The sequence below is a fragment of the Vigna radiata genome, chromosome 4 (assembly GCF_000741045.1).
Source record: "Vigna radiata var. radiata cultivar VC1973A chromosome 4, Vradiata_ver6, whole genome shotgun sequence".
Taxonomy (NCBI): domain Eukaryota; kingdom Viridiplantae; phylum Streptophyta; class Magnoliopsida; order Fabales; family Fabaceae; genus Vigna; species Vigna radiata.
In genome coordinates, this window is record NC_028354.1 from 18,601,312 (window position 1) to 18,626,400 (window position 25,089).

General features: G+C 36.7%; 1 protein-coding gene across 1 annotated transcript; it reads left to right on the forward strand.

Moving 5' to 3' along the window:
- The first annotated feature begins 1,388 nt into the window (after positions 1 to 1,388).
- Positions 1,389 to 23,112, forward strand: LOC106758537 (auxin transport protein BIG). The gene is made up of 14 exons (XM_014641451.2): positions 1,389 to 1,830; positions 2,232 to 2,338; positions 3,237 to 3,399; positions 3,495 to 9,583; positions 10,477 to 11,094; positions 11,198 to 11,378; positions 12,427 to 12,661; positions 12,740 to 17,269; positions 17,351 to 17,573; positions 17,763 to 18,161; positions 18,255 to 18,398; positions 19,876 to 20,901; positions 21,346 to 21,852; positions 22,131 to 23,112. The coding sequence occupies exons 1-14, from the start codon at positions 1,587 to 1,589 to the stop codon at positions 22,947 to 22,949; spliced, it is 15,285 nt and encodes a 5,094-aa protein (XP_014496937.1). The 5' UTR covers positions 1,389 to 1,586; the 3' UTR covers positions 22,950 to 23,112.
- Positions 23,113 to 25,089: the final 1,977 nt, after the last annotated feature.

Here is a 25,089-nt window from a genome sequence, read left to right on the forward strand (position 1 = left end):
ATTCATTCACCTAATGTAATTGATAATAAATTTCAGACTTAAATATTGATGCAAATATTTTATTATAACTTATTATTTTATAATGGAGGTATCTTTAAAGTAGGGTTAAATATGTTTTTAGTCCCTGTATTTTAGGGTGATTTTGGTTTTAGTTTATTTTCAAATTATGGTACGATTTAGTCCTTCAACTTTAGAAAACTCTGGTTTTAGTCTTTTTTTATCAATTTTTTTAATTTTATTTCTTGTTTCAAACACGTTTCTTAGTTAACATTGAAGCAAAAATGTGTCAAACAGATAAAGACTAAAACCAGAGTTTTATAAAGTTGAAGGACTAAATTGTACCATAGTTTGAAAATGGATTAAAACCAAAATCCCCCAAAGTATAGGGACTAAAAACATATTTAACCCTTTTAAAGTATGCATGAAGTTTATTCGTCTCCATTTTATTGATTAATCAATTAAGAAGTTAAATTTCATAAACATAAAATATAACAAAAGAAGTGCATATACATTTTATTGACACACAAGTGCTAAGTATTTCTACTGTATATAACCTAAAAACATTTACTTATATGTACTGTATATAATTAAACCTCTTGAGGATTTATTTATGAATGAGAAAGACAAATCTCATAAACAGAATTAGGTTTAGTCCTACAGAATAAGGTTTACTGGCTATTCATGAAAATTTGATAAAATAAAATAAAACAAGTAACCTCATTTTAATAATGATTTAACATATTACTAAAAAAAGAATAATTAAGAAAACCATATAATAAAAAGACTAATACAATATAATAATACTTTTCAAGATATTATTCAAAATGATTATAATAAATAAAAAAGATATAATGAAAACCAGTAGAAAAAATCTTAACTTAGTTTTTCTTTTCATTACAAATATTATTATATAAAAAAATATCAAATTAAGAATTTCCTATATGTCTTTTATGATACTTTCTAATCGTTTTCAACATATAACTACTATGTAAAAGTAACTACTTATTTAAATTTAATTAAAGTTTATCAATGTAATAATACAAAATAAGATGCACATTGTAACCAACAAAGATTAAATTATGTAATGTAGTTATATATCTCATTTTATGTATTCCATCTAACTGTTATTTTAATTTTGTAAGTAAATAAATAGAGATGAGGTGAAAAACCATCTGTCATTTTAATTTTGTCTTGAATAAATAAATAAAGATGAGGTGAAAAACCATAGAAATATAAGAAACCAATCTTTTTTAATTTACAATGAGGGTGATTAACATAGGGTTTTTAGATATCTATTTTAAAATTTGGGGGTTTATTTTTCTTTTTGGAAATGGGAGAACAGTGAAAGTGCAAAGAAATGAGAATTGGCAAATTGGTGCAAATTGGTGCTTTCTCATTAAGCAAACTAAGAAAGCAGTATCAATAGTATAAATCTGTGTCCCTTTCTTCTTCTCCAATTCATTCATCCCCGCCCTCAACACTATAAATACCATAAACCCCTTATTGCACCTTCTTTTACTCAATTCCACTTCCTACCCAAAACACTCACTCTACGAACCTCTTCCTCTTTCTTGATCGGTTCCGTAATGGCCGATGGCCTCACGGTCCTCGCTGACGCTCTTTCCCCATCTTCCTCCGGCGAGTTTATCCAGAAGCTCCGCACTGATGACGACGTTCGGTTAGGTCTGAACACCTTCTGCTCGGTCCTCCGCGGTGGTCTCCAATCTTCTGATGACGGAACATCACGCTTCCTCTCTTGGACTGACGCACAGATTCACGGGATTTCTTCATTCGCCTACGCAATCGCGTCCGCTTCTCGATCTTTGTCAGGTATTATTTTCTTTTCAATATCACATGAACTTGATTTCTTTCGCATTTTGCTGTTATACGATTTGACATGTGTGATCGTTGTCGTTGTTGCGCGAGTGTTTTTCTGTTTTTAGACAAAACTTAGACAGACTGTTGCATATGTAGTTTTGGCGCTGTTCTCCAATCAGATTGAGTTTCGACATAGTAATATCTGTTGTTTGTGTTAAGATTTAATAGAAACATTTATTATGTAAGTTATTGAGACGAAACCATTTCAATTCTGATTGGACAAAGCACCAACAGTACTGCGTCCAAGTTTTATCTTTTGTTTTCCTTTCTGTTTTTGTATCATTTGAAATGATTTTTTTTTTTTTTGAGTTTTGACTATACATGTTGTGTTGTGATTTGGTTTGCATGAATAGTGGAGCAATCCAAGGGCGTGCTGGTTGCAATTGTGCAGCAGTCTATAGAGTTTGCTTTGTGCCATTTGGAGAATTCTGGATTTGATAGTGATGATCTAGGAATTCAGGTATGTTTATGAATTTTGTATTTTGCAAGTGCCGAAGGTCTATAGGTGAAAATTTAATGGAACTAGGATGCAGACTTTATTGAATTTTCGGCAATACATGGAGAGGTCTATTTTTTCTTTCCCTGTAAATTCTCAAATGAGTGATTCCGATAACGACACGATTCTATTAAGGAAACAGTCACATAAGATTTTTTATAAGCTTCTTATGTAATCAATATGACAGAATACATATTTTGAAAATATAAATAAAAATAAATTAAAGAAAATTGGAAGCTATACGACAGTGGGTAGCCTATTCCCATTGCAATTAATGGAATTTGAGTGTTGCACCTCTAGGATGGAGTACCCGTTGTCCAATGTTTGATTGTTAAAGAAAATAAAAAAAATGAAGATGTTGCATTAAAGATGATGAAAACCTCTAAAGAACAGAAAATTGAGTATTTAAAAATAAAAAATAAATGTTTTACGCATAATAATATCAAAATTGTTCCTTTCCCTAACCTCACTGGACATTTGCCAAAGAACTGTCTCAAGAACAAGTTAGATGGACAGACATGTGCAATAATAGATCTGGCAACAAATTCTAAAGTATATGCCCATGTTGCCTTAAGCCTTCATGAGTTGTTTATGATGTTGAATGACAAAATTATATATTGGGCCCATTTTTGTTGGTTCCTTCTTTATCCATCACGGTATTGTATGCTAATAGGTCTTTCTGATTACTAGCCCTGAGGAAGAAAAAAGGTTTTTTTGCTAATATATATTTAGAACAATGTACATTCTGGTGGGCGCAGGATAAATTGATTTTCTTCTTTATTAATTGTTCTGACCTTTGTTTTTTTGTTAAAAGTAGCTGGTATTTTTTTTGGGTATTACTCATTGTTGGTGCATCTTCCAGAACAACATGATACACCTTTTAGAGATGGCTTTGGTTGATGGAATAAATGTAGTTGCAGACGTGTTTCAGCCTACAACTGCAAGTGCCTTGGTAGATATTTTGCCAATTGTTGATGATTGTTGTAGTGATTTTGTGGATGACTACAAAAAATGCCACCTAGAAGGTATTATGTTACTACCCAAAATCAGTCAATTGCTGTCTTGTCACGGTTTTTCTTCTAATCTAACCACTGCTTGTATTTTTTTTAATCTTTAAAAGGCTTCAGATGCTCAAAGGAAGAAAAATCAATGGATTGGCTTCTAAAAACTCTGGCCTCTGAGTGCTTGCCTTGTGATAGGCAAGAATCTGGATTTATTGAAAAAACTTGTGATCAGTATTTCAATAATTTTCTCTTTCTATCCCAGCACTGGGCAGTTGTCCATGGAAAATACACTCCTCGCTTGATCTTCCTGTGCAATAAGCTAGCTAAAGTAAAAGATGTATTAGATGAGAGGGCTCTGAGTCAAAATTTTCGAAGGAGACTGTCCTTCATTTTGAGGATTTTAAAGATACTTGGAAGTCTTTTAAAGGATGTTCCATATGTTGAATACGATGCCACATTGATGAAGGCAGTTGCCACGTTTTGTGATACTCTATGTAGTTTGTTTAGAATTAAGTTGGAGTTTGTGAATACCTATGCTACCACTGAAGGAAGTTTTGATAGCATTGTTTTAATGGTTATTGAAGAATTTATTCACAGTATTCAGGTTATTTTTGGCAATAGCAATGTTGCCCAGAATATTCAAGCATGTATCATAGCAGCTATATTGGAGAGTTTGGATTCTTCTGTTTGGACGTATGACAAATCTTCTCCCAATTTGAAGCCCCCCCTTGCTTACTTCCCTCGATTTGTTGTTTATATGCTGAAGCTCATTAATGATCTGAAAAGACAAACACATCAAATTCCTTTTGAATGGAAAAACATTGAGGAGGACTGTGTTGGCAGTTCTACTGACTCACAGTTCAGTTCTCCTTCATGTCTTCATCACGAGTCTGTTCCTTTGCTGAAGGGATTTACGTTTGAAGAGATTCTAAAATTGATATTTCCTGTGTCAAGTCAATGGATCACCAATTTGATGCAACTTGCTTTGTTCCTTCATTCCGAAGGACTGAAGTTAAGGCCAAAATTGGAAAGGTCTCATTCCAGTTTGGTAAAAGTTACTGGAACATCTGAAGTTGAAAATGCAGTATGCCATGAGGATGAGGCTCTTTTTGGAGATCTTTTTTCTGAAACTGGGCGATCTGTTGGATCTACTGATGGATGTGAACAACCACCTGTTAATGCATTAGTTTCTAGTTCCAGCTACCAAAATATGCCAATGCAAGCTGCTGTAGAACTTTTGAGCTTTCTAAAAACATGTATCTTCTCTGCTGAGTGGCATCCCTCTCTTTATGCTGATGCCTGCAACAAACTCAGCAGTAGAGACATTGATATTTTGCTTTCCCTACTCAATTGTCAGGGCTGTTGTTGTGAAGATAATATGTCTGATAGTTGCACTCCATTGCATGATGATGGAAAGATTGGACATATCCATGACCTTTGTTTTGATCTTTTACGCAACCTTCTGGCTAATCATTCTTTGGATGATTCTCTTGAAGACTACCTTGTGGATAAAATCCTGACTGTTGAGAATGGTTCCTTCTGCTATAATGATAGAACCTTGACCCTGCTTGCTCACACATTGTTTTCTAGAGTTGGTTCTTCTGGTAGTCAGTTGAGAACAAAGATTTTCAGGGTATATGTTGCTTTTGTTGTTGAGAAGGCAAACGCAGTCTGCATTAAATGCTCAAGTATCAATGATCTTGCTGGTACTCTTCCCTTGCTGTTTCATATTGAGATAGTTCTTATGGCATTTCACCTGTCTTCTGAAGGAGAAAAGGCAGCGATGGCAAAATTAATATTTTCATCCCTCAAAGACGTTGCTAATTCAACATTAGATTTGAACAGCACACTATTAACATGTTGGGCTTTAGTAGTTTCAAGGTTGATCTTAATTCTTCGTCACATGATATTTCACCAACATACTTGTCCGACATCATTGCTCTTAGATGTGCGATCTAAGTTGAGAGAAGCACCACTTTCTGGCTCATCCATCCAAAACAAAGTTAATGATCACATGTCATCTTGGTCATCAACTGCGTTTAGAAACATTGGAGGTGGATTGATTGGGGAGGAAACTTTTGTGAGTAGCTTGATTGGACACCTAATTGATATTTCTGGGTCATCTACTCTTGTTAGGGAAGGTTTGGCAATTGATAGCTTAGCTTTGAACTGGGAAGAGATATATTTTACTTTTTTGCTGATTCTCGGATTTTGGAGGGGTAAAAGAGCTGCTGCAGTTGAGGATCTAATTGTTGAAAGATATGTTTTCTCTCTTTGTTGGGATATTCCTTATGTAGGCTTTGATGCAGTCCATTCAATTATAGCTTGGGATCAAGACCATCCTGTGGATCTGTCAAATATGTTGCATTTTTTCCACTTCAGCCATTTACTCCTTGGCCATCCAGAGGGCATTGGGAATTTAACTATTTCTCCAGATGTTATATTGAGCCTGCTTCAGCATTTAAATGCTTTTTCCATACCAGAATCCATTGAGCAATTAGATTGGTATTTCCTCAGAAGTGGAATGTGGCTTTCTCTGGTGCTCTCGTTCACTAATGTTGGCATATATAAATATATTGTGGACGATTATAGTTCCGGACATGGTCTATCCTGGACTGAGAATGGTTTGGGGGATGATAAATATGTTAAATGTGCTGGAAACATGATTTCCTCCATGATTGAGTCTGGCCAATTTGCTTTGCTAGTAAAGCTGTTCTCATCATTGCTGAACAAGTATTTACAAATTTGTCAAACCGCTTTCCTTGATATCCTTAGTAACAAGCAAAAGCTGGTTTCTGGGTTTTCACCATTGCTGCTTCTGAAACATGCTGAAATGGACCAAAGCCTGCAGGATGAGCTCTTGGAGAGGAGTGGTTCCAATGCAGGCGAGTTGCAGTCTATGCTTAGCATTATATCAAGGCTGGATACTATTGTTGATAAAAAGGCCTCTGGTATTCTTTCTAAAGCTTCTTGGGAGTGCCTATTGCATGGTTTTCCTTTTAATCTTTCTACTCCCAGTGCTACCATGTTTTCTTGTATTCTTAGTATAAGAGGTATTATCTTTGCCTTAAATGGTTTACTTAGAATAAAAGAAGCAGGAAGTATTATTAACGTGGGGACTGAAGTTCTTGAACAAGTTCTTGATGCAGTAACAACCATCAAGTATGATCGGATCTTTGAAAGTGTCCATGAGCAATGCGACAGTATTGGTGACTGCTTGAGTGCTGAACTGGAATTGTCATGTTATGAAAATTTAATTCTAATGAAACAAATGGAAGGGTTTCTGAAGGATGTCAATGCTGGAGGAGCATGTGATTGCAATCTTCGTGAATGGATAGTCTGTAAAATTATTGAGATGTTAAACAGCCTAAGAGGAGACCCTTCAGAGTCTGTTATATTTCATTTCTATCTTGGTGTTGAAAATTTGCCTGAAAAGATGAATAAGGTTTTGCAGTTGCATCTTGGTGATTGCTTGGTTCTAATAGATTCTTTAGATTCCTGCTTCTCTGAATCAGTGAATGTGAAGGTTCTTGGTTTCTTTGTGGATCTTTTGTCTGGTGATCAATTTCCTGACCTCAGAATGAAGATACAAAAGAGATTTCTAGACAGAGATGTAAATTGTGTATCTCAGTGGTTGGAGAGGAGGCTTTTAGGAAGCATAATTAAATCAGATAGTGGGGTGAACTGTGCAAATGGGAGCTCCATTTCTCTTAGGGAGTCAACAATGAATTTTATTCTGTGTCTTGTATCACCACCCTCTGAACAACTATCAAAAGAACTGCAGCAGCATATATTTAATTCTGCATTGGGGTCACTTGATTCTGCCTTTTTGTTGTTTGATATACATGTAGCAAAGTCTTTTTTCAATTTCCTTGTTCAAATTTCTAGAGGAGAGTTTTTGATGAAACAGCTTCTGATGAGGACTACAACGTTGATGGAGAAACTGGTGGCCAATGAAAATCTGCTTCCCGGACTGAAGTTTCTATTTGGCTTTATTGAAGCTATATTGAGTGATTGTGGATCTGGTAAAATTTCCTTGCAAAAGGCAACGAAGAAGTGTTCTTCGGGCAATAGTCTTGGGGTAGGACATGCTTCTGCTCGGCTGGTTGGATCTAGAAAAAATTCTGAGACATATATTCTCTCCAATCAAGAAGGGGGGTCAACCTCTCTTGAATGTGATGCAACTTCTGTAGATGAGGATGAGGATGATGCAACTTCTGATGGAGAGGTTCTTAGCATAGATAAGGATGACGAAGAGGATGCTAACAGTGAAAGAGCCCTTGCCTCTAAAGTTTGCACATTTACTTCCAGTGGCAGCAATTTCATGGAGCAACACTGGTATTTCTGCTATACTTGTGACTTGACTGTATCCAAAGGCTGCTGCTCTGTCTGTGCCAAGGTTTGTCATCGGGGTCATCGTGTTGTCTATTCACGTTCAAGCCGGTTCTTTTGTGACTGTGGAGCTGGGGGTGTGAGGGGTAGCAATTGCCAATGCCTGAAACCTCGAAAGTTTACTGGAGATAGCAGCGCCCCTGTTCGTGGCTCAAATACTTTTCAGTCATTTTTACCCTTTCCTGAGGATGGGGATCAGCTGCCAGACAGTGATTCAGATTTTGAAGAAGAAATCATTTCAGATGCAGATAACTCACTCAGGTTGTCTATTCCTAAAGAGCTTCAAGAAGGGATTCCAATGTTATTGGAAGAACTTGATATTGAGAGTCGGGTGCTGAATCTTTGCTCTTCTTTGTTACCATTTATACGAAGCAGAAGAGATTCTCACCATTCCAAAGATAACAAGATCTGTACGGGTGAAGATAAGGTGATTTCTCATGGCATTGATCTCTTGATATTAAAGAAAGCATATAAAACTGGATCATTTGATCTCAAGATAAAGGTTGATTATTCAAATGCCAAAGAGCTTAAATCACATTTAGCAAGTGGTTCTCTTGTGAAGTCCTTGCTTAGTGTTAGTGTACGTGGTCGACTTGCCATTGGTGAAGGTGATAAAGTTGCTATATATGATGTTGGGCAGTTGATTGGTCAAGCTACCATTGCACCTGTGACGGCTGACAAGACCAATGTGAAACCTCTTTCTAAAAATATTGTCCGCTTTGAAATTGTACAACTTGCATTCAACCCTGTGGTTGAGAACTATCTACTTGTAGCAGGTTACGAGGATTGCCAGGTCCTGACATTGAATCCTCGTGGTGAAGTGATTGACCGCCTTGCCATTGAACTAGCTTTGCAAGGTGCATATATTCGACGGGTGGATTGGGTGCCATGCTCTCAAGTTCAATTAATGGTTGTGACTAACAGATTTGTAAAGATATATGACCTTTCTTTGGACAACATCAGTCCAATGCACTACTTCACTTTGCAAGATGACATGATTGTGGATGCAGTTCTTTGTCCAGCTTCCCAAGGTAGAACGTTTCTCCTTGTTCTTTCAGAAAATGGAAACTTATTCAGTTTAGAGTTGTCCGTCAAAGGTAATGTTGGGGCTGTGCCATTGAAAGAACTTGTACAACTTCAGGGGAAAGAGATTCATGCAAAGGGATCGTCATTATATTTCTCTTCAACTTATAAGCTACTATTTGTATCTTTTCAAGATGGCACTTCATTGGTCGGTCGCCCAAGCCCTGATGCAGCTTCTTTACTTGAGGTGTCTTCTGTATACGAGGAACAAGAAAGTAATCTCCGGCCTGCAGGAGTACATCATTGGAAAGAATTGCTTTCTGGCAGTGGATTATTTGTTTGCTTATCAACAATGAAATCAAATTCTGCACTTACTGTGTCAATGGGAGAACATGAGATAATTGCTCAGTGTATGCGACATTCAGTTGGTTCCACCTCACCTATAGTTGGTATGACTGCATACAAACCACTATCAAAGGATAAAATCCACTGTTTTGTTTTACATGATGATGGTAGCCTTCAAATATATTCTCATACCCCTGCTGGTGTGGATGCAAGTGCAATTGTAGCATCTGAAAAAGTTAAGAAATTGGGTTCAGGAATTCTCAATAAAGCCTATGCTGGTACAAATCCTGAATTTCCTCTTGATTTCTTTGAGAAGACTGTGTGCATTACACCGGATGTGAAACTAGGTGGTGATGCCATTAGAAATGGAGATTCTGAAGGAGCTAAACAGAGTTTTCTAAATGAGGATGGCTTTCTAGAAAGCCCAAGTCCTGCTGGTTTTAAGGTATTTATTTGTTTTAGTTACTTTGATTTCAAAATGAATATTTATAATTGTTTTACCTTATGACGTACTCTGTTTTTGTGGCTGAGGGGATCAGCAACTTCCCAAAATCAAGTATTTATCTACAGTGGGGCTTGTTTTTAGGTGTAGGTTGTTTGGTTATCACCTAAACTTTATAAAAACAGTTCTCATTTGAAGCAAATTTCAAATCAAACTCTGCATAGGAAGCAAATTTCAAGTTAAGATAGTCTGGATTGGTGAACACTCTTATGGCTAATTAACATGTTCATACGAATAAATTCAATAAAGCATTTTGAACCAATTTCCACCTGGTTTGTTTTTATCTAGTTCCAATGTCTACTATCATACGACTCATACTAGTTTAAAAATTCAAGAAACACCCCCTAGATGATATAGTAATCATCCTTTTTTAGAAACAAAGCCCTGAATGAAAATTTTTTAATTACCCGGATCTGATTTTATGATTGATACTCCAAGGTAGAACTCCTATTCCTTGCTGTACTTTTCATGTTCTAAATTTTTTCAAATACGGGGAAGTGTATGGATGCTTATTTAATTGAGTAGGTAGTGTCTGATGCATGTTATAATTTAGAAAGTTGGATCCGGACTTCATCTCTGGGCGGCCAGGTTTTCTTATTAGTTGTAATCAGTTAAACTTTTCATTGTTCTATTGGTAGTGATTTTGTTTTATGATGTGAATAATTTGGTAAAAAGGAATCTGTTTTGTATATTTACATTTATTTTATCCATTTACTAAAAGTAGAAGGGGGAGGTGGTTTCAATTTGTGTAGTGGCTTTTTATGCTGTGTCTTTTGAAAGTGACTGGTTATATAGCCTTATATCTTCCTAATTTCTTCCTTGATGTATCTTTACAGATATCCATCTTCAATTCAAATCCTGATATAGTCATGGTTGGTTTTCGAGTTCATGTGGGAAATACATCAGCAAGTCACATACCATCTAGCATTTCTATTTTCCAAAGAGTTGTTAAATTAGATGAGGGAATGAGGTCCTGGTATGATATTCCATTCACTGTTGCAGAGTCGCTTCTTGCAGATGAAGAATTTACAATATCAGTTGGGCCAACCTTTAATGGCTCAACACTTCCTAGAATTGACTCACTTGAAGTTTATGGCCGAGCTAAAGATGAATTTGGTTGGAAAGAGAAAATGGATGCTGTTTTAGATATGGAAGCAAGAGCACTTGGTTCAAATTCATCACTTGGTGGATCTGGAAAGAAGCGCCGGTCAATGCAGTCTGCTCCTATTCAGGAGCAAGTAATAGCAGATGGGCTCAAGTTAATTACTAAGTTCTATTCATCATGTAGGCAACAGGATTGCTCAAGGCTTGAGGAAGCAAGAACTGAACTTGAAAAACTGAAGTGCAAGCCTTTACTAGAAACAATATTTGAGTGTGATAGAGAACCAATTCTGCAGGCTTCTGCTAGTCGTGTCTTACAAGCAGTTTTTCCAAAGAAAGAGATATACCATCAAGTAATCTATAGGGTCATTTGTTTCTTCTATACCTAGTCTGTTTTGTCATTATTCCTGCTTATAGTTCCATGCTAATTATTACTATCTGTAATTCTTACATTAGGTTAAGGATACCATGCGGCTTCTTGGAGTGGTAAAATCTTCATCAATACTATCCTCAAGGCTAGGGATAGGTGGTGCTTCGGGAAGTTGGATCATTGAAGAGTTCACCACCCAGATGCGTGCAGTTTGTAAGATTGCATTGCAACGCCGATCAAATTTAGCAACATTTCTGGAGACAAATGGTATTGCTGTCTTTGCTTATTGAATCTTAAAATTTAGCTTTCTCTTGTATATTTCTAAACACATGCATTGGTCAATTCGAAACATCCATGTTTACTGCAGGCTAAGGATCCTTATTTTATTGTTTTCTGAATGTTATTTCTTCTAAAGTTAAGTCTTCCCACAAAATGTCTACTTTGTTTTTTCAAAATTCTCAATTCCCATTATTTGTAATGGTATTTGACATTGTGACTCTGGTTTTAATATGGTATGAAACATACTGAATGTTAAAAATGAACTGTTAGAATGTGATTAGCTGTTACAAATTTATAGCAAATTAACAGTTGAAAATTAGGATGATTGATTCCTGATTATTAGTTGAAAATTTATTATAATTGATTCTGTAAACTAATATAAATACATATTGTGTGGTCTGGATTAGGCAAACAAACATTTAGCCAATATACTTTTCTATATGAACTATTAAATCGTTCCTATAATAACAATGAACATATTATGGTTCATGAAGAAATCAAACAGATTCGTTTTTGTTGCAATATATCGTATTTCCAGGTTGTTCTGGTTCATATTGATTCGATGTGTCATGACTTAGGTAGCATTGAAGTACTTCTCAGATATCTTTAGTGGTGTATGAGAAAACTATAGCTAGTATGATCAGATTTTGTGATTAGGGTTGAGAGCAATCTAGGAACCATAATGCTGGTGTAGTTTGTCTGTTTGCCCGATCTCAGGTTTTTGAGTCAGCATTTTTAATGGAAAATATTGCTCCTAAAGAAAATGCCCATGTAATTTTAATTTACGCATGAGTTCTGATGTTTAAAAAATTAAATATTTGTCATACTAATTTTCCCGTGTTTTTATTAATTTTGGACTATTCAGAATAAGTAAGGTTAATCATGCATTTTTCACTGTATGCTAATCATACAATTCAACTAATGGAGGTGCTAATGTTATGAATCAAAAGACTGAAGTCATTCTGTCCTGTGTGGACGTATTTGTTCTATATCTGTCATTCTATTGTGCTATAACATGTTTTCTTTTCTGGTGTAGGCTCAGAAGTGGTGGATGTACTCATGCAAGTTTTATGGGGAATTTTGGATTTTGAGCAGCCTGATACACAAACCATGAACAACATTGTTATGTCTGCAGTTGAACTCATTTATTGCTATGCTGAATGCTTGGCCCTACATGGAAAAGATGCAGGAGTGCATTCCGTGGCACCTTCTGTTGTGTTACTTAAGAAGCTTCTCTTTTCATCCAATGAAGCTGTTCAAACAGCTAGCAGGTATTTTAACTCACTTCTTTCTTGTTTTTCTTAATCTTAATTTGATATTAACATTATTACACATCCCCTTTTCCCCAGTTTGGCCATATCTTCTAGATTGCTTCAGGTCCCTTTCCCAAAACAGACCATGTTGGCTACTGATGATGCTGTTGAAAGTGTAGTGTCAGTTCCTGGCGCAGCTGACTCAAGTACTGGAAACAACCAAATCATGATTGAGGACGACACTATCACATCATCAGTCCAATATTGTTGTGATGGTTGCTCAACAGTACCTATACTAAGGCGAAGATGGCATTGTACTGTTTGTCCTGATTTTGACTTGTGTGAGGCTTGCTATGAACTAGATGCAGATCGACTTCCTCCACCACATTCTAGAGATCATCCTATGACAGCAATTCCAATTGAAGTGGATTCAGTGGGAGATGGCAGTGAGTTTCACTTCACAGCCGATGATGTTAGTGACCAGAACTTAATGCCTGTTCCTGCTGATAGCCAGATGCAAAATTCTTCTCCATCAATTCATGTCTTGGAACTAAATGATTCTGGGGATTTCGCCGCTTCATTAACTGATCCTGTATCAATTTCTGCTTCCAAACGGGCCATAAATTCTTTACTTCTCTCTGAGCTTCTTGAGCAATTGAAAGGATGGATGGATTCAACCTCAGGAGTTCAAGCAATCCCTGTTATGCAGCTTTTCTACAGGTTGTCATCTGCTGTTGGTGGACCTTTCATAGACAGCTCTAAGCCGGATAGCTTAGATCTGGAGAAGGTAATCAAGTGGTTTTTGGATGAGATTAATCTCAACAGACCATTTGTAGCCAGATACCGGTCATCATTCGGTGAAGTTGTTATCCTGGTCTTCATGTTTTTCACATTGATGCTTAGAAACTGGCATCAGCCTGGTAGTGATGGTTCAATGCCAAGACAGAGTGGAACTACTGACATGCAAGATAAAAATGTGGTTCATTTTCCACCATCAACGTCAGCCAATGTTAAGACCTCATTAGGTGACCAAGAGAAGATTGACTTTGCATCACAACTGCTTCGAGCTTGTGATTCTCTTAGGCAGCAATCGTTTGTAAATTATTTAATGGATATATTGCAGCAGCTAGTGTATGTTTTCAAATCTCCTGTTAACAATGAAGGTGTGCACAGTAATGTTGGGCCAGGATGTGGGGCTCTACTAACAGTCCGTAGAGATTTACCAGCTGGTAATTTTTCACCTTTCTTTTCTGATTCGTATGTCAAAGTGCATCGAACAGACATCTTCATGGACTACCACAGACTTTTATTAGAGAATGCTTTCCGATTGGTATACACCCTTGTTAGGCCAGAAAAGCATGACAAAACTGGGGAAAAAGAAAAGGTCTACAAGTTATCATATGGTAAGGATTTGAAGCTTGATGGTTATCAAGATGTTCTCTGCAGTTACATTAACAATCCTCACACCAATTTCGTAAGAAGATATGCCAGGAGGCTTTTTCTGCATCTTTGTGGGAGCAAGTCTCATTATTACAGTGTTCGAGACTCTTGGCAGTTCTCTAGTGAAGCCAAGAGACTTTATAAACACATAAACAAATCTGGCGGTTTTCAAAATAATCCCATCCCATATGAAAGAAGTGTAAAGATTGTGAAATGCCTTTCCACTATGGCAGAAGTTGCTGCTGCACGTCCTCGTAACTGGCAGAAGTACTGTTTAAGGCATGGAGATATTTTGTCTTTCCTGATAAATGGTATATTTTATTTTGGTGAAGAGTCTGTTATTCAGACTCTTAAGCTTCTCAATTTTGCCTTCTATACAGGAAAAGATGTTGGTCACACTCCTCAAAAAATGGAGTCAGGAGACCTAAATTCAAACAAATCAGGTACTACTCAAGAATCAAAGAAGAAAAAGAAAGGTGAAGATGGAGCTGAATCTGGTTCGGAGAAGTCTTATTTAGATATGGAAGCAGCAGTTGATGTCTTCACTGACAAGAGTAGCCATATTTTGAAACAGTTCATAGATTGTTTCCTTTTGGAGTGGAATTCAATTAGTGTGCGTGCTGAAGCCAAATTAGTTTTATATGGTGTTTGGCATCATGCTAAACCAATATTTAAGGAAACCATTCTATCTGCACTGTTGCAGAAAGTTAAGTTCCTTCCCATGTATGGACAGAATATAGTTGAGTATACGGAACTTGTTACTTGGTTGCTTGGAAGATCCCCTGATACTAGTTCAAAACACAGGATTTCTGACCTTGTGGACCGATGCTTGACATCTGATGTGATTAGATGCATCTTTGAGACTCTTCATTCACAGAACGAGCTGTTAGCCAACCATCCAAATTCTCGCATATATAACACTTTGAGTGGCTTAGTGGAATTTGATGGATACTATCTGGAGAGTGAACCTTGTGTTGCCTGCAGCACTCCTGAAGTACCTTACAGCAAGATGAAGCTAGATTCGCTGAAATCTGAAACAAAATTCACTGACAACCGGATCATAGTGAAATGCACTGGGAGTTACACAATCCAGACCGTGATAATGAATGTTCACGATGCTAGAAAGTCAAAATCAGTGAAGGTTTTGAACCTGTACTACAATAACAGGCCAGTCACTGACTTGTCAGAGTTGAAAAATAACTGGTCTTTATGGAAGCGTGCAAAAAGTTGTCATCTTGCATTCAATCAGACAGAGCTGAAAGTTGAATTTCCCATTCCAATTACAGCTTGTAACTTCATGATTGAACTAGATTCATTCTATGAAAATCTTCAGGCACTGTCTCTTGAACCATTGCAATGTCCACGTTGTAGTCGTCCAGTCACAGATAAACATGGTATATGTAGCAACTGTCATGAAAATGCTTATCAGTGTAGGCAATGTCGCAACATTAATTATGAGAATTTAGACTCCTTTCTATGCAATGAGTGTGGATACAGTAAATATGGACGGTTTGAGTTTAATTTCATGGCAAAGCCAAGTTTTACATTTGATAATATGGAGAATGATGAGGACATGAAAAAGGGATTGGCAGCCATAGAATCTGAATCAGAGAATGCTCATAGGAGATATCAGCAACTTTTGGGTTTCAAAAAGCCCTTGCTGAAAATTGTATCAAGCATTGGTGATAGTGAAATAGACTCACAACAAAAGGACTCCGTACAGCAAATGATGGTTTCTTTACCTGGTCCTTCATGTAAAATCAACAGGAAGATTGCTCTTCTTGGAGTTCTGTATGGAGAGAAGTGCAAAGCAGCTTTTGATTCTGTCAGCAAAAGTGTCCAGACACTGCAAGGACTACGCAAGGTGTTGATGAATTATCTACACCAGAAGCATTCTGATGCTAGCGTGGCCTCAAGATTTGTTGTTTCCAGATCACCAAATAATTGCTACGGCTGTGCAACTACATTTGTAACACAATGTCTGGAACTATTACAGGTGCTGGCAAGGCATCCAAATTCTAAGAAACAACTTGTTTCATCTGGCATTTTGTCTGAGTTATTTGAGAATAACATTCATCAAGGGGCTAAAGCTGCACGTGTCCAAGCAAGGATCGTACTTTGTTCTTTATCTGAAGGTGATGTAAATGCAGTTACTGAGTTGAATAGTCTGATACAAAAGAAAGTTTTGTACTGCCTTGAGCATCATCGCTCCATGGACATTGCTGTGACTACCCGTGAGGAACTGTTATTACTTTCTGAGGTGTGTTCTTTGGCTGACGAATTCTGGGAATCCAGATTACGTGTTGTGTTTCAATTATTGTTTTCTTCCATCAAGTTAGGTGCCAAGCATCCGGCCATATCTGAGCATGTCATTCTTCCTTGTCTGAGAATTATATCTCAGGCCTGCACACCTCCAAAACCTGAGACACCAGACAAAGAGCAAGGACTTGGGAAATCTCCTGCAAATACAAAGGATGAGACTATTCAAACTGTATCCGTGACTGGTGCTGTAACTGTTACTGGAACAAAAGCCTTTCCTGATTCATCAGAAAGAAATTGGGATGCCACACCCAAGACTAGAGATATTCAATTATTGAGCTATTCAGAATGGGAGAAGGGAGCTTCCTATCTTGATTTTGTTAGAAGGCAATATAAAGTGTCTCAGGCTGTCAAAGGTACGGGCCAAAGGTCACGACCACAAAGGCATGATTACCTGGCCCTTAAATATGCTTTGAGGTGGAAGCGTCGTGCTGGTAAAGCAGCTAAAAGTGACTTGTCAGTATTTGAGTTGGGATCATGGGTTAAAGAACTTGTTTTGAGTGCTTGTTCTCAATCTATTAGATCAGAGATGTGCACACTCATAAGCATGCTTTGTGCTCAAAGTTCATCCAGACGGTTCCGATTGCTGAACCTAATAGTTTCTTTGTTACCTGCAACACTTTCTGCTGGTGAAAGTGCTGCAGAGTATTTTGAGCTGCTATTCAAGATGGTAGATTCAGAGGAGTCTCTTTTATTTTTGACTGTTCGGGGGTGTCTACGTACAATATGTACTCTAATTAGCCAAGAAGTGAATAATGTCGAGTCTCTGGAGAGGAGTCTGCACATTGATATAACCCAAGGGTTTATCCTTCACAAGCTCATAGAGCTTCTTGGTAAATTTTTGGAGGTTCCAAATATTAGATCAAGGTACAATTTCTGATTGAATAATTTTCCTTTTGATTATACAACTTTGGTTTACATCTCATTAGAAAAAGCTATTGTTTCCAGATTCATGCGAGATGACTTGCTTTCTGAAATTCTTGAGGCCCTTATTGTAATTCGTGGCTTGATAGTTCAGAAGACAAAGTTGATAAGTGATTGCAATCGTCTACTTAAAGATCTTTTAGATAGTCTGCTGGAGGAAAGCAGTGAAAACAAGCGACAATTCATTAGAGCTTGTGTCAATGGCTTGGAAATACACAGGGAGGAGAGAAAGGGGCGGGCTTGTTTGGTATGGATGAATTATATTTTCATTCTCCTAACTAATTTATTTATCCCTTGAACCAGTTGTAGTAATTTTCTATCTAACAAAGTATCAATTTAGTTACATGGGAATTCTTGTACTTACTAAATGTTAAACTTATAATAAAACTTTTCATTCTCTTTGAGAACTTGATGTGATCTACACCTGCTTTTGCAGTTTATCTTAGAGCAACTATGCAATGTGATCTGCCCCTCAAAACCGGAGCCTGTATATTTGTTGGTCCTGAACAAAGCACATACACAGGAAGAGTTTATCAGGGGATCAATGACTAAGAATCCATATTCGAGTGTTGAAATTGGCCCATTAATGCGTGATGTTAAGAACAAAATCTGCCATCAGTTGGAATTGTTAGGTCTTCTCGAGGATGACTATGGAATGGAATTGTTAGTTGCTGGAAATATTATCTCTCTTGATTTGAGCATTGCACAAGTGTATGAGCAAGTCTGGAAGAAATCAAATCAATCATCAAACCTGACTAATTCCAACTTGTTGTCTCCAAATGCTGTCAACTCATCCAGAGATTGCCCTCCAATGACAGTAACTTATCGGCTTCAGGTTTGTTTTCATCATTGAGCATGTGATTTGGTTTATTTGATAAACATTTGCTTTTGAATTTATACAGTATATTTTATCAAATATGATTTCCAGGGCTTGGATGGTGAGGCAACTGAGCCAATGATTAAAGAGTTGGAGGAAGATAGAGAGGAGTCTCAGGATCCAGAGGTTGAGTTTGCCATAGCAGGTGCTGTTCGTGAGTGTGGTGGACTGGAGATACTACTGTCCATGATTCAGGTTTGCACTTTTTTCATTGATATCTGTGGTCTTGAATATTGTTGTATTTTTGGAAATTTCAACTTTAGTGGTTGCAGCGATAGGAATTGAACACTTTTTTAATTAAAATGTTTTTAATTAAAAGTTGATGCATGAGAAATACATCAACTATGAATAAATATCTGTATATGTGGTCATCTACACACACACACATATATATGAATTGTGACGTTTATGAATTCTTCTTAAGTTCATTTGCTATCTGCTGCCAAGTCTTCCTATGTTGGACCACTGTTTTTTTTAGTATGCCTCTTATTACAAATACACTACTGGACATGATTGAGGTTTTCACTTTTTTTCCTTGACATGTAGACTTGAACATTGTTGTATTTTGGATTTCAACTACTTTAGTGATTGCAGTGGTAGGAATTGCTGAAAACTCTTTTTGAATTAAAAATTGATGTATGGAAATTCATCAACCGTGAATCAATATTTGTTTGACAACTGCTTGGAAATTTGTCACCTGTGTGTGAATGGTGATGTTTATGGGTGCTTCTTAAGTTCATTTGCTATCTGCTGGCAAGTCTTTGAGTCAGACCCCTGTCTATTCACTGTTTTTTTAAATTGCCTCTTATTTTAAATACACTAGCATCTACAAAAGTTGAAGTATTAATTACAAGAAAAATAATATTAACATGTAAACATGATTATATTGATTTCCTAGAGGAATTGATGTGATATGTATTGCATTATTTCTATCATGTATGAAGCTGAATACAAAGGAAACTTTATAGAAGCTACCCTTGAAAACAAGAAGACTAAAACACCCAAAAAAGATACAACAAAGGGGACAGCTGGAAATAACAAACCCGAGAGAGAAATAATGTAACAGAAAGATACAGATAGAAAATAAAATCTCTTATTTTCTTTATTTTAATACTATTGAATATTTTTGTCCAAAATTAGTAACATTTCTTCAGTTATATGCTGCAAAACAAACTAGCTATATATGATCCATTTATGATATAGTTTATTGTATCTTATTTTGATTTAATTTTACAATTTAAATTTAATTTTTTTTTAAAGAATAGAAGGACATTTATTTTTGGTTAGGAGAAATCCTTTCTCATTATTGCTTACTAGAGTAAGACTACTCTAACTACACATCAGGGTTCTTTTCAATGAGAATGATATTGTTGCTCTATTATAATTTTTCACTGGGAATGGTTCTTCGATATTTTTTCTTCATTCACATTGACCAAACCATGCCATTGTACTTGATAGCCTCTTTTAGAAGCTGCTTTGATGATTAATGTGATGTTTTGTTGGTCAAGGCAAGTATATCAAATGAAAACTACTTCAGTTTGTGTAGAATGCTCATTTTCATTTTCCAGATTTATTCATGCATTGTTTCTGATGTTTTGGTAAAATCTCTAATCCCGCAGTTTGCAACCTTAACATTGATAATATGATTTTCTCTCATTTTCCTGATCTACAGCGTCTGCGAGATGATTTCAAGTCCAATCAGGAGCAATTGGTTGCAGTTCTTAATCTTCTTATGTACTGTTGCAAAATCAGAGAAAATAGACGAGCCTTGTTGAAGCTAGGAGCTTTAGGTTTGCTTCTTGAGACTGCAAGGCGAGCTTTCTCAGTTGATGCCATGGAGCCAGCTGAAGGCATACTTTTGATTGTTGAAAGTCTGACCTTAGAAGCGAATGAAAGTGACAATATAAGCATCACACAAAGTGCCCTTACTGTCACTAGTGAAGAAGCTGGGACAGGTGAACAAGCCAAGAAGATAGTTCTAATGTTCTTGGAGAGATTATCTCATCCATTGGGGCTTAAGAAATCAAACAAACAACAGAGGAACACAGAGATGGTTGCTCGAATATTGCCTTACTTAACCTATGGTGAACCTGCAGCTATGGAAGCTCTTATCGAGCATTTTAGTCCTTACTTGCAAGATTGGGGGGCATTTGACCATTTGCAGAAACAACATCTGAATAATCCAAAGGATGATAATATTGCTCAGCAAGTTGCAAAGCAGAGATTCACACTGGAAAATTTTGTTAGAGTTTCAGAGTCGCTCAAGACAAGTTCTTGTGGAGAGAGATTAAAGGACATTATCCTAGAGAAAGGTATAACTAAAACTGCAATAACATATTTGAAAGATAATTTTTCCAATACAGGGCAGGCTGGATTTAAGAACAGTGCTGAATGGGCACAGGGTTTAACACTGCCATCTGTCCCCCTTATATTGTCTTTGCTGAGGGGTTTATCAATGGGGCATATGCTCACTCAGAAGTGTATTGATGAAGAAGGTATCTTACCCTTGTTGCATGCCTTGGAAGGAGTTACAGTAGTAAATGAAATCGGGGTAAGGGCTGAAAATTTGTTGGACACACTATCTAACAAGGAGGGGAAAGGAGATGGATTCTTAGAGGAAAAGGTGTGTAAGCTGCGGCATGCAACCAGGGATGAAATGAGGCGCCGGGCTCTACGGAAGAGAGAGGAATTGCTTCAGGTATTTTATATAAAACCTTTATTTACTGACTTGAGTATAAAGACAATAGTGTTTGAAATGGTAAAACTAAGTTAACCGTTGGGTTGTTTTCTTGGTTAAGCATGTTCTTTGTTTGGAAAAAGTGCATTGGGGATTGTCTAAGTGCTTACTGTGCCAGATCGCATGTTTCTCTATTTTTATTCCAACTTCCAAACATAATGTTTTGATATGAAATTAGCGATTCTTCTTCTGTTGTCTGTCAATGGAAAATGCTGATTTTAGTTTGGTGGAACTTTCCTGCTGTTTTCATATATTTCTTGTTTACTGCTTTCCTTCACCAGATTGAATTTTTGTTTAGATTTGGCAAATTCATATGGCATGATATGTGTGTGTGTGTTCAACATTAAACTCTATCGGGATCTGATTTCTTGTTCCCTTTTGACTTATCCGTTATGCCTGATACAGGGGCTAGGAATGCGTCAAGAACCCTCTTCAGATGGAGGTGAACGTATTGTTGTTTCCCTGCCAGTCCTTGAAGGTTTAGAAGATGTACAGGAGGAGGAGGATGGGCTGGCATGCATGGTATGCCGGGAAGGATACAGTTTAAGACCTGCTGATTTATTGGGTGCTTACTCTTATAGTAAGCGAGTGAATCTAGGTGTTGGTTCTTCAGGAAGTGCTCGTGGAGGAGAGTGTGTTTACACTACTGTAAGTTACTTCAATATTATTCATTTCCAGTGCCATCAAGAGGCCAAGAGAGCTGATGCTGCGTTGAGGAATCCAAAGAAAGAGTGGGATGGGGCAACACTTAGAAACAACGAGTCTCTCTGTAATTCGTTATTCCCAGTCAGAGGTCCATCTGTTCCTCTGGCACAGTATCTTCGCCATGTTGACCAGTATTGGGACAACCTGAATGCACTTGGACGCGCTGATGGAAATAGGCTCCGCCTGCTGACTTATGACATTGTTCTGGTATGTTACTCAACTGCAATATGTTTCTTCTTTTCCTGTTTCTGAGTGGGGGAGTTGACTGTTAAGATTGTGATGATAAAAGTAATAATAATAAAAGGTTAAAAGCTTAAAATAGATCAGGGATTCTTGTCTGTGCCATTTAACAGCATATGCAAGTGTTTCATTTGATAACTGAATTTCTTGGTTCCAAGGTGTAATTACATTTATCTTTGCACTTGCTTGAATCAAGTGATTATTGTCTGGCTGGTGTTCATGCAATTTTCCCTCCATCTTTGTAGATGTTAGCTCGGTTTGCAACAGGAGCATCGTTCAGTGCAGATAGCCGAGGGGGTGGACGGGAAAGTAATTCCCGGTTCCTCCCATTTATGATCCAAATGGCACGCCATCTACTTGATCAAGGAAGCCCCTCCCAGCGTCGCAATATGGCCAGGGCAGTATCAGCATACATATCCTCTTCCTCGTCAGATGTCAGACCCTCTTCTCCATCTGGCACCCAACCTACATTGGGCACCGAAGAGACTGTCCAATTTATGATGGTAAACTCATTTCTCTCAGAATCTTATGAGTCCTGGCTGCAGCATCGCCGTGCTTTTCTGCAGCGTGGAATTTACCACGCATACATGCAGCACACACATTCTCGTGCACCGTCTGTTACAGCTCCTCCACAAGGTGTAGAATCTGGAAGCATGGGCCAAAGTGCTACAGCAGAAGCAGGGAAGAATGATGATCTTTTGTCTATTATTCGTCCAATGCTTGTCTATACAGGCTTAATTGAGCAGTTACAACATTTCTTCAAGGTCAAGAAATCAGCAAGTGCAATACCTGCAAGGACTGAAGGGGCTTCATCTACAACAGAAGGGGAAGATGAAAGTGGAAACCTGGAACCCTGGGAAGTAGTTATGACAGAGCGACTCTTGAATATAAAGGAGCTGCTCGGATTCCCCAACGAGATGCTGTCATGGCTTGATGACATTAATTCTGCCATGGACTTGCAGGAAGCCTTTGACATAGTTGGTGTTCTTGCTGAGGTGTTGTCTGGTGGGTTCACCCGGTGTGAAGATTTTGTGCAGGCTGCAATTAATGCGGGGAAAAGCTGAATATTTTTGTGTTTCTCATTCGTAACAGTGAAATATTAAACAGCTCAACTCCTACACTGAGGGAATGTAAAACGCTTGGCTACTATGTTCTTTTGAACGTACGAAGCCGATGAAAATGCAAGGGGCGTGCATATTGTGATGGTGTGAAAAAAAAAAAAAAAAACACATTCTTTTTTAATGCTTCATTCGATAAATCCCCGACCAGATCAAACTTGCCTATGCGACTACGTAACATCGAGGACAAAGAACTCCCAAGAACAGTTAATTTCTGGCAACATAACCCATATGGAATCTCCCTCTAAATCGATTATTACATATAAACGTAAGAAATTACACGTCGTAGTTTCAAGGGTATCATCCAAAAGCAAGAAACAAATCGTTTATTATGATTTCTAAATATCAGAGACATTTGTTAACTTCAACGGTATTATGAAATCCACGGTATATCCCATTTGTTTTATGAAGAAAAATAAATAAACTTCTAATAAATTTTTAAAAAATTATAGTTCATTTTCATGTATCTGGTTTTCATTAATTTTTAATCGGAAGCAAGAGAGTATAGCAAACAAAAAACACTAATTTTGAAATTAATAATAAGATTTAACAAAATACAATTTGATTTATTCAGATGTTTTTCTGTTTTCGCTTACTCATTTATAGTTTTACATTTTTAAAAATATTATTCAAATGAAATTAGGAATATATTAAAACTGATCAATGACCTTTTTTTTTTAAATATTAACAAAGGTGCTAGTCGTTGTTTTGCGACAGCTTCTTCCTTCCCTTCATAAATTTTCTTTTGCACCTATATAAAAAAAATGATTTTTTTTTCTTTTTTGGATTTTGTAATTTTGAAAGTTAAAATAACTTCTAGTCGTGTAGTTCAGAAGTTAATTTTTTTCTTAAAAAAAAACTTTCAAATTATAGAATTTTAAAGTTAAAAATGATTTTCAGACAGGCTCTCACTGATCCTCAGTGGTTTACTACCATGAAACAAGAATTTGAGGATCTTGTTCCTTTTTTCCATGATGGACAAGCATTAGGTTGTAAGAGGATTTTTCAAATTAAAGAGAATGTTATGGTTCTGTCAGTAGGTAAAAAGTTTGCTAAGTGACTAAAGGGTTTAATCTTGGTTGTGATTTTAATGAGACCTTTTCTCATATGATAAAGCTTGTTAATTATCAGTTAGATGTTAATAATGTTTTTTTAAATGGTTATCTCAAGAAATTATGTACGTGTAACAGCCATTAGGGTTTGAAGATCATGCATGATAGATCTATTGTATGCAAATCCAACAAAGTTATATACGACATATGCAAGCTCCAACAGAATAGTTTGAAAGATTCAAATAGACGCTTCTTTAGTTTGGAAGATTTGTATCCTCTTCTATATTTCGATAGTGCCGGAAATAATAGAGGTCCATGGCAGCTGCAAAAGAAGAGTTATACGAATAATAGGTGAATTGTGTTTGACTTTTAACTTTTACTTAATCATATTTAACTCATTTTCCATTGCTTGAATATATTATATAAAGTAAGAATACCATGACATATTTTTACATTCATTTGATACATAGTACAAAAATAAAATAATCTAAAAAATATAAAATTGTTTAACTTTTTAAAAAAGAAAAAAATTAAAAATAAGAATAATGTCAAATAAATCTAAAAAATTCTAAGTGTGAAAGAATTATTTCTATATACATTACACAACATCAGCGTAAAAGCAAAAGCAAAAAGTGTTGCACCATATGCCTGTGACTTAAAATAAGTATTCTCACATGCTGTTTTTATCTATGGAGAAAAGGCTACTTTACGATCACGGGAATTTATCACCTTTGCCACACAACTTGCAAAACAACGTCTCTTTTCCCAAATCAACTGCATGTGACTGTCACCCACTTTCACAACGTTTTAAATTTAACCAACAAAGCTCCTACACTTTTTTTCGATCATTCGCACGTTAACTGTTTAATGTTTTAATCTCTTCTTCTTAGAATCAATGTCAAATATTTTTTTGCACTTCTTTTTTTAGTCCTTATGTTATCTTAATTATGTTTAATCCAATTTCTTTATATCCTCAATACTCCAAATTATACGGATGATAGTATCCAAAGTACTTCGAAGAATCATTAATCTAA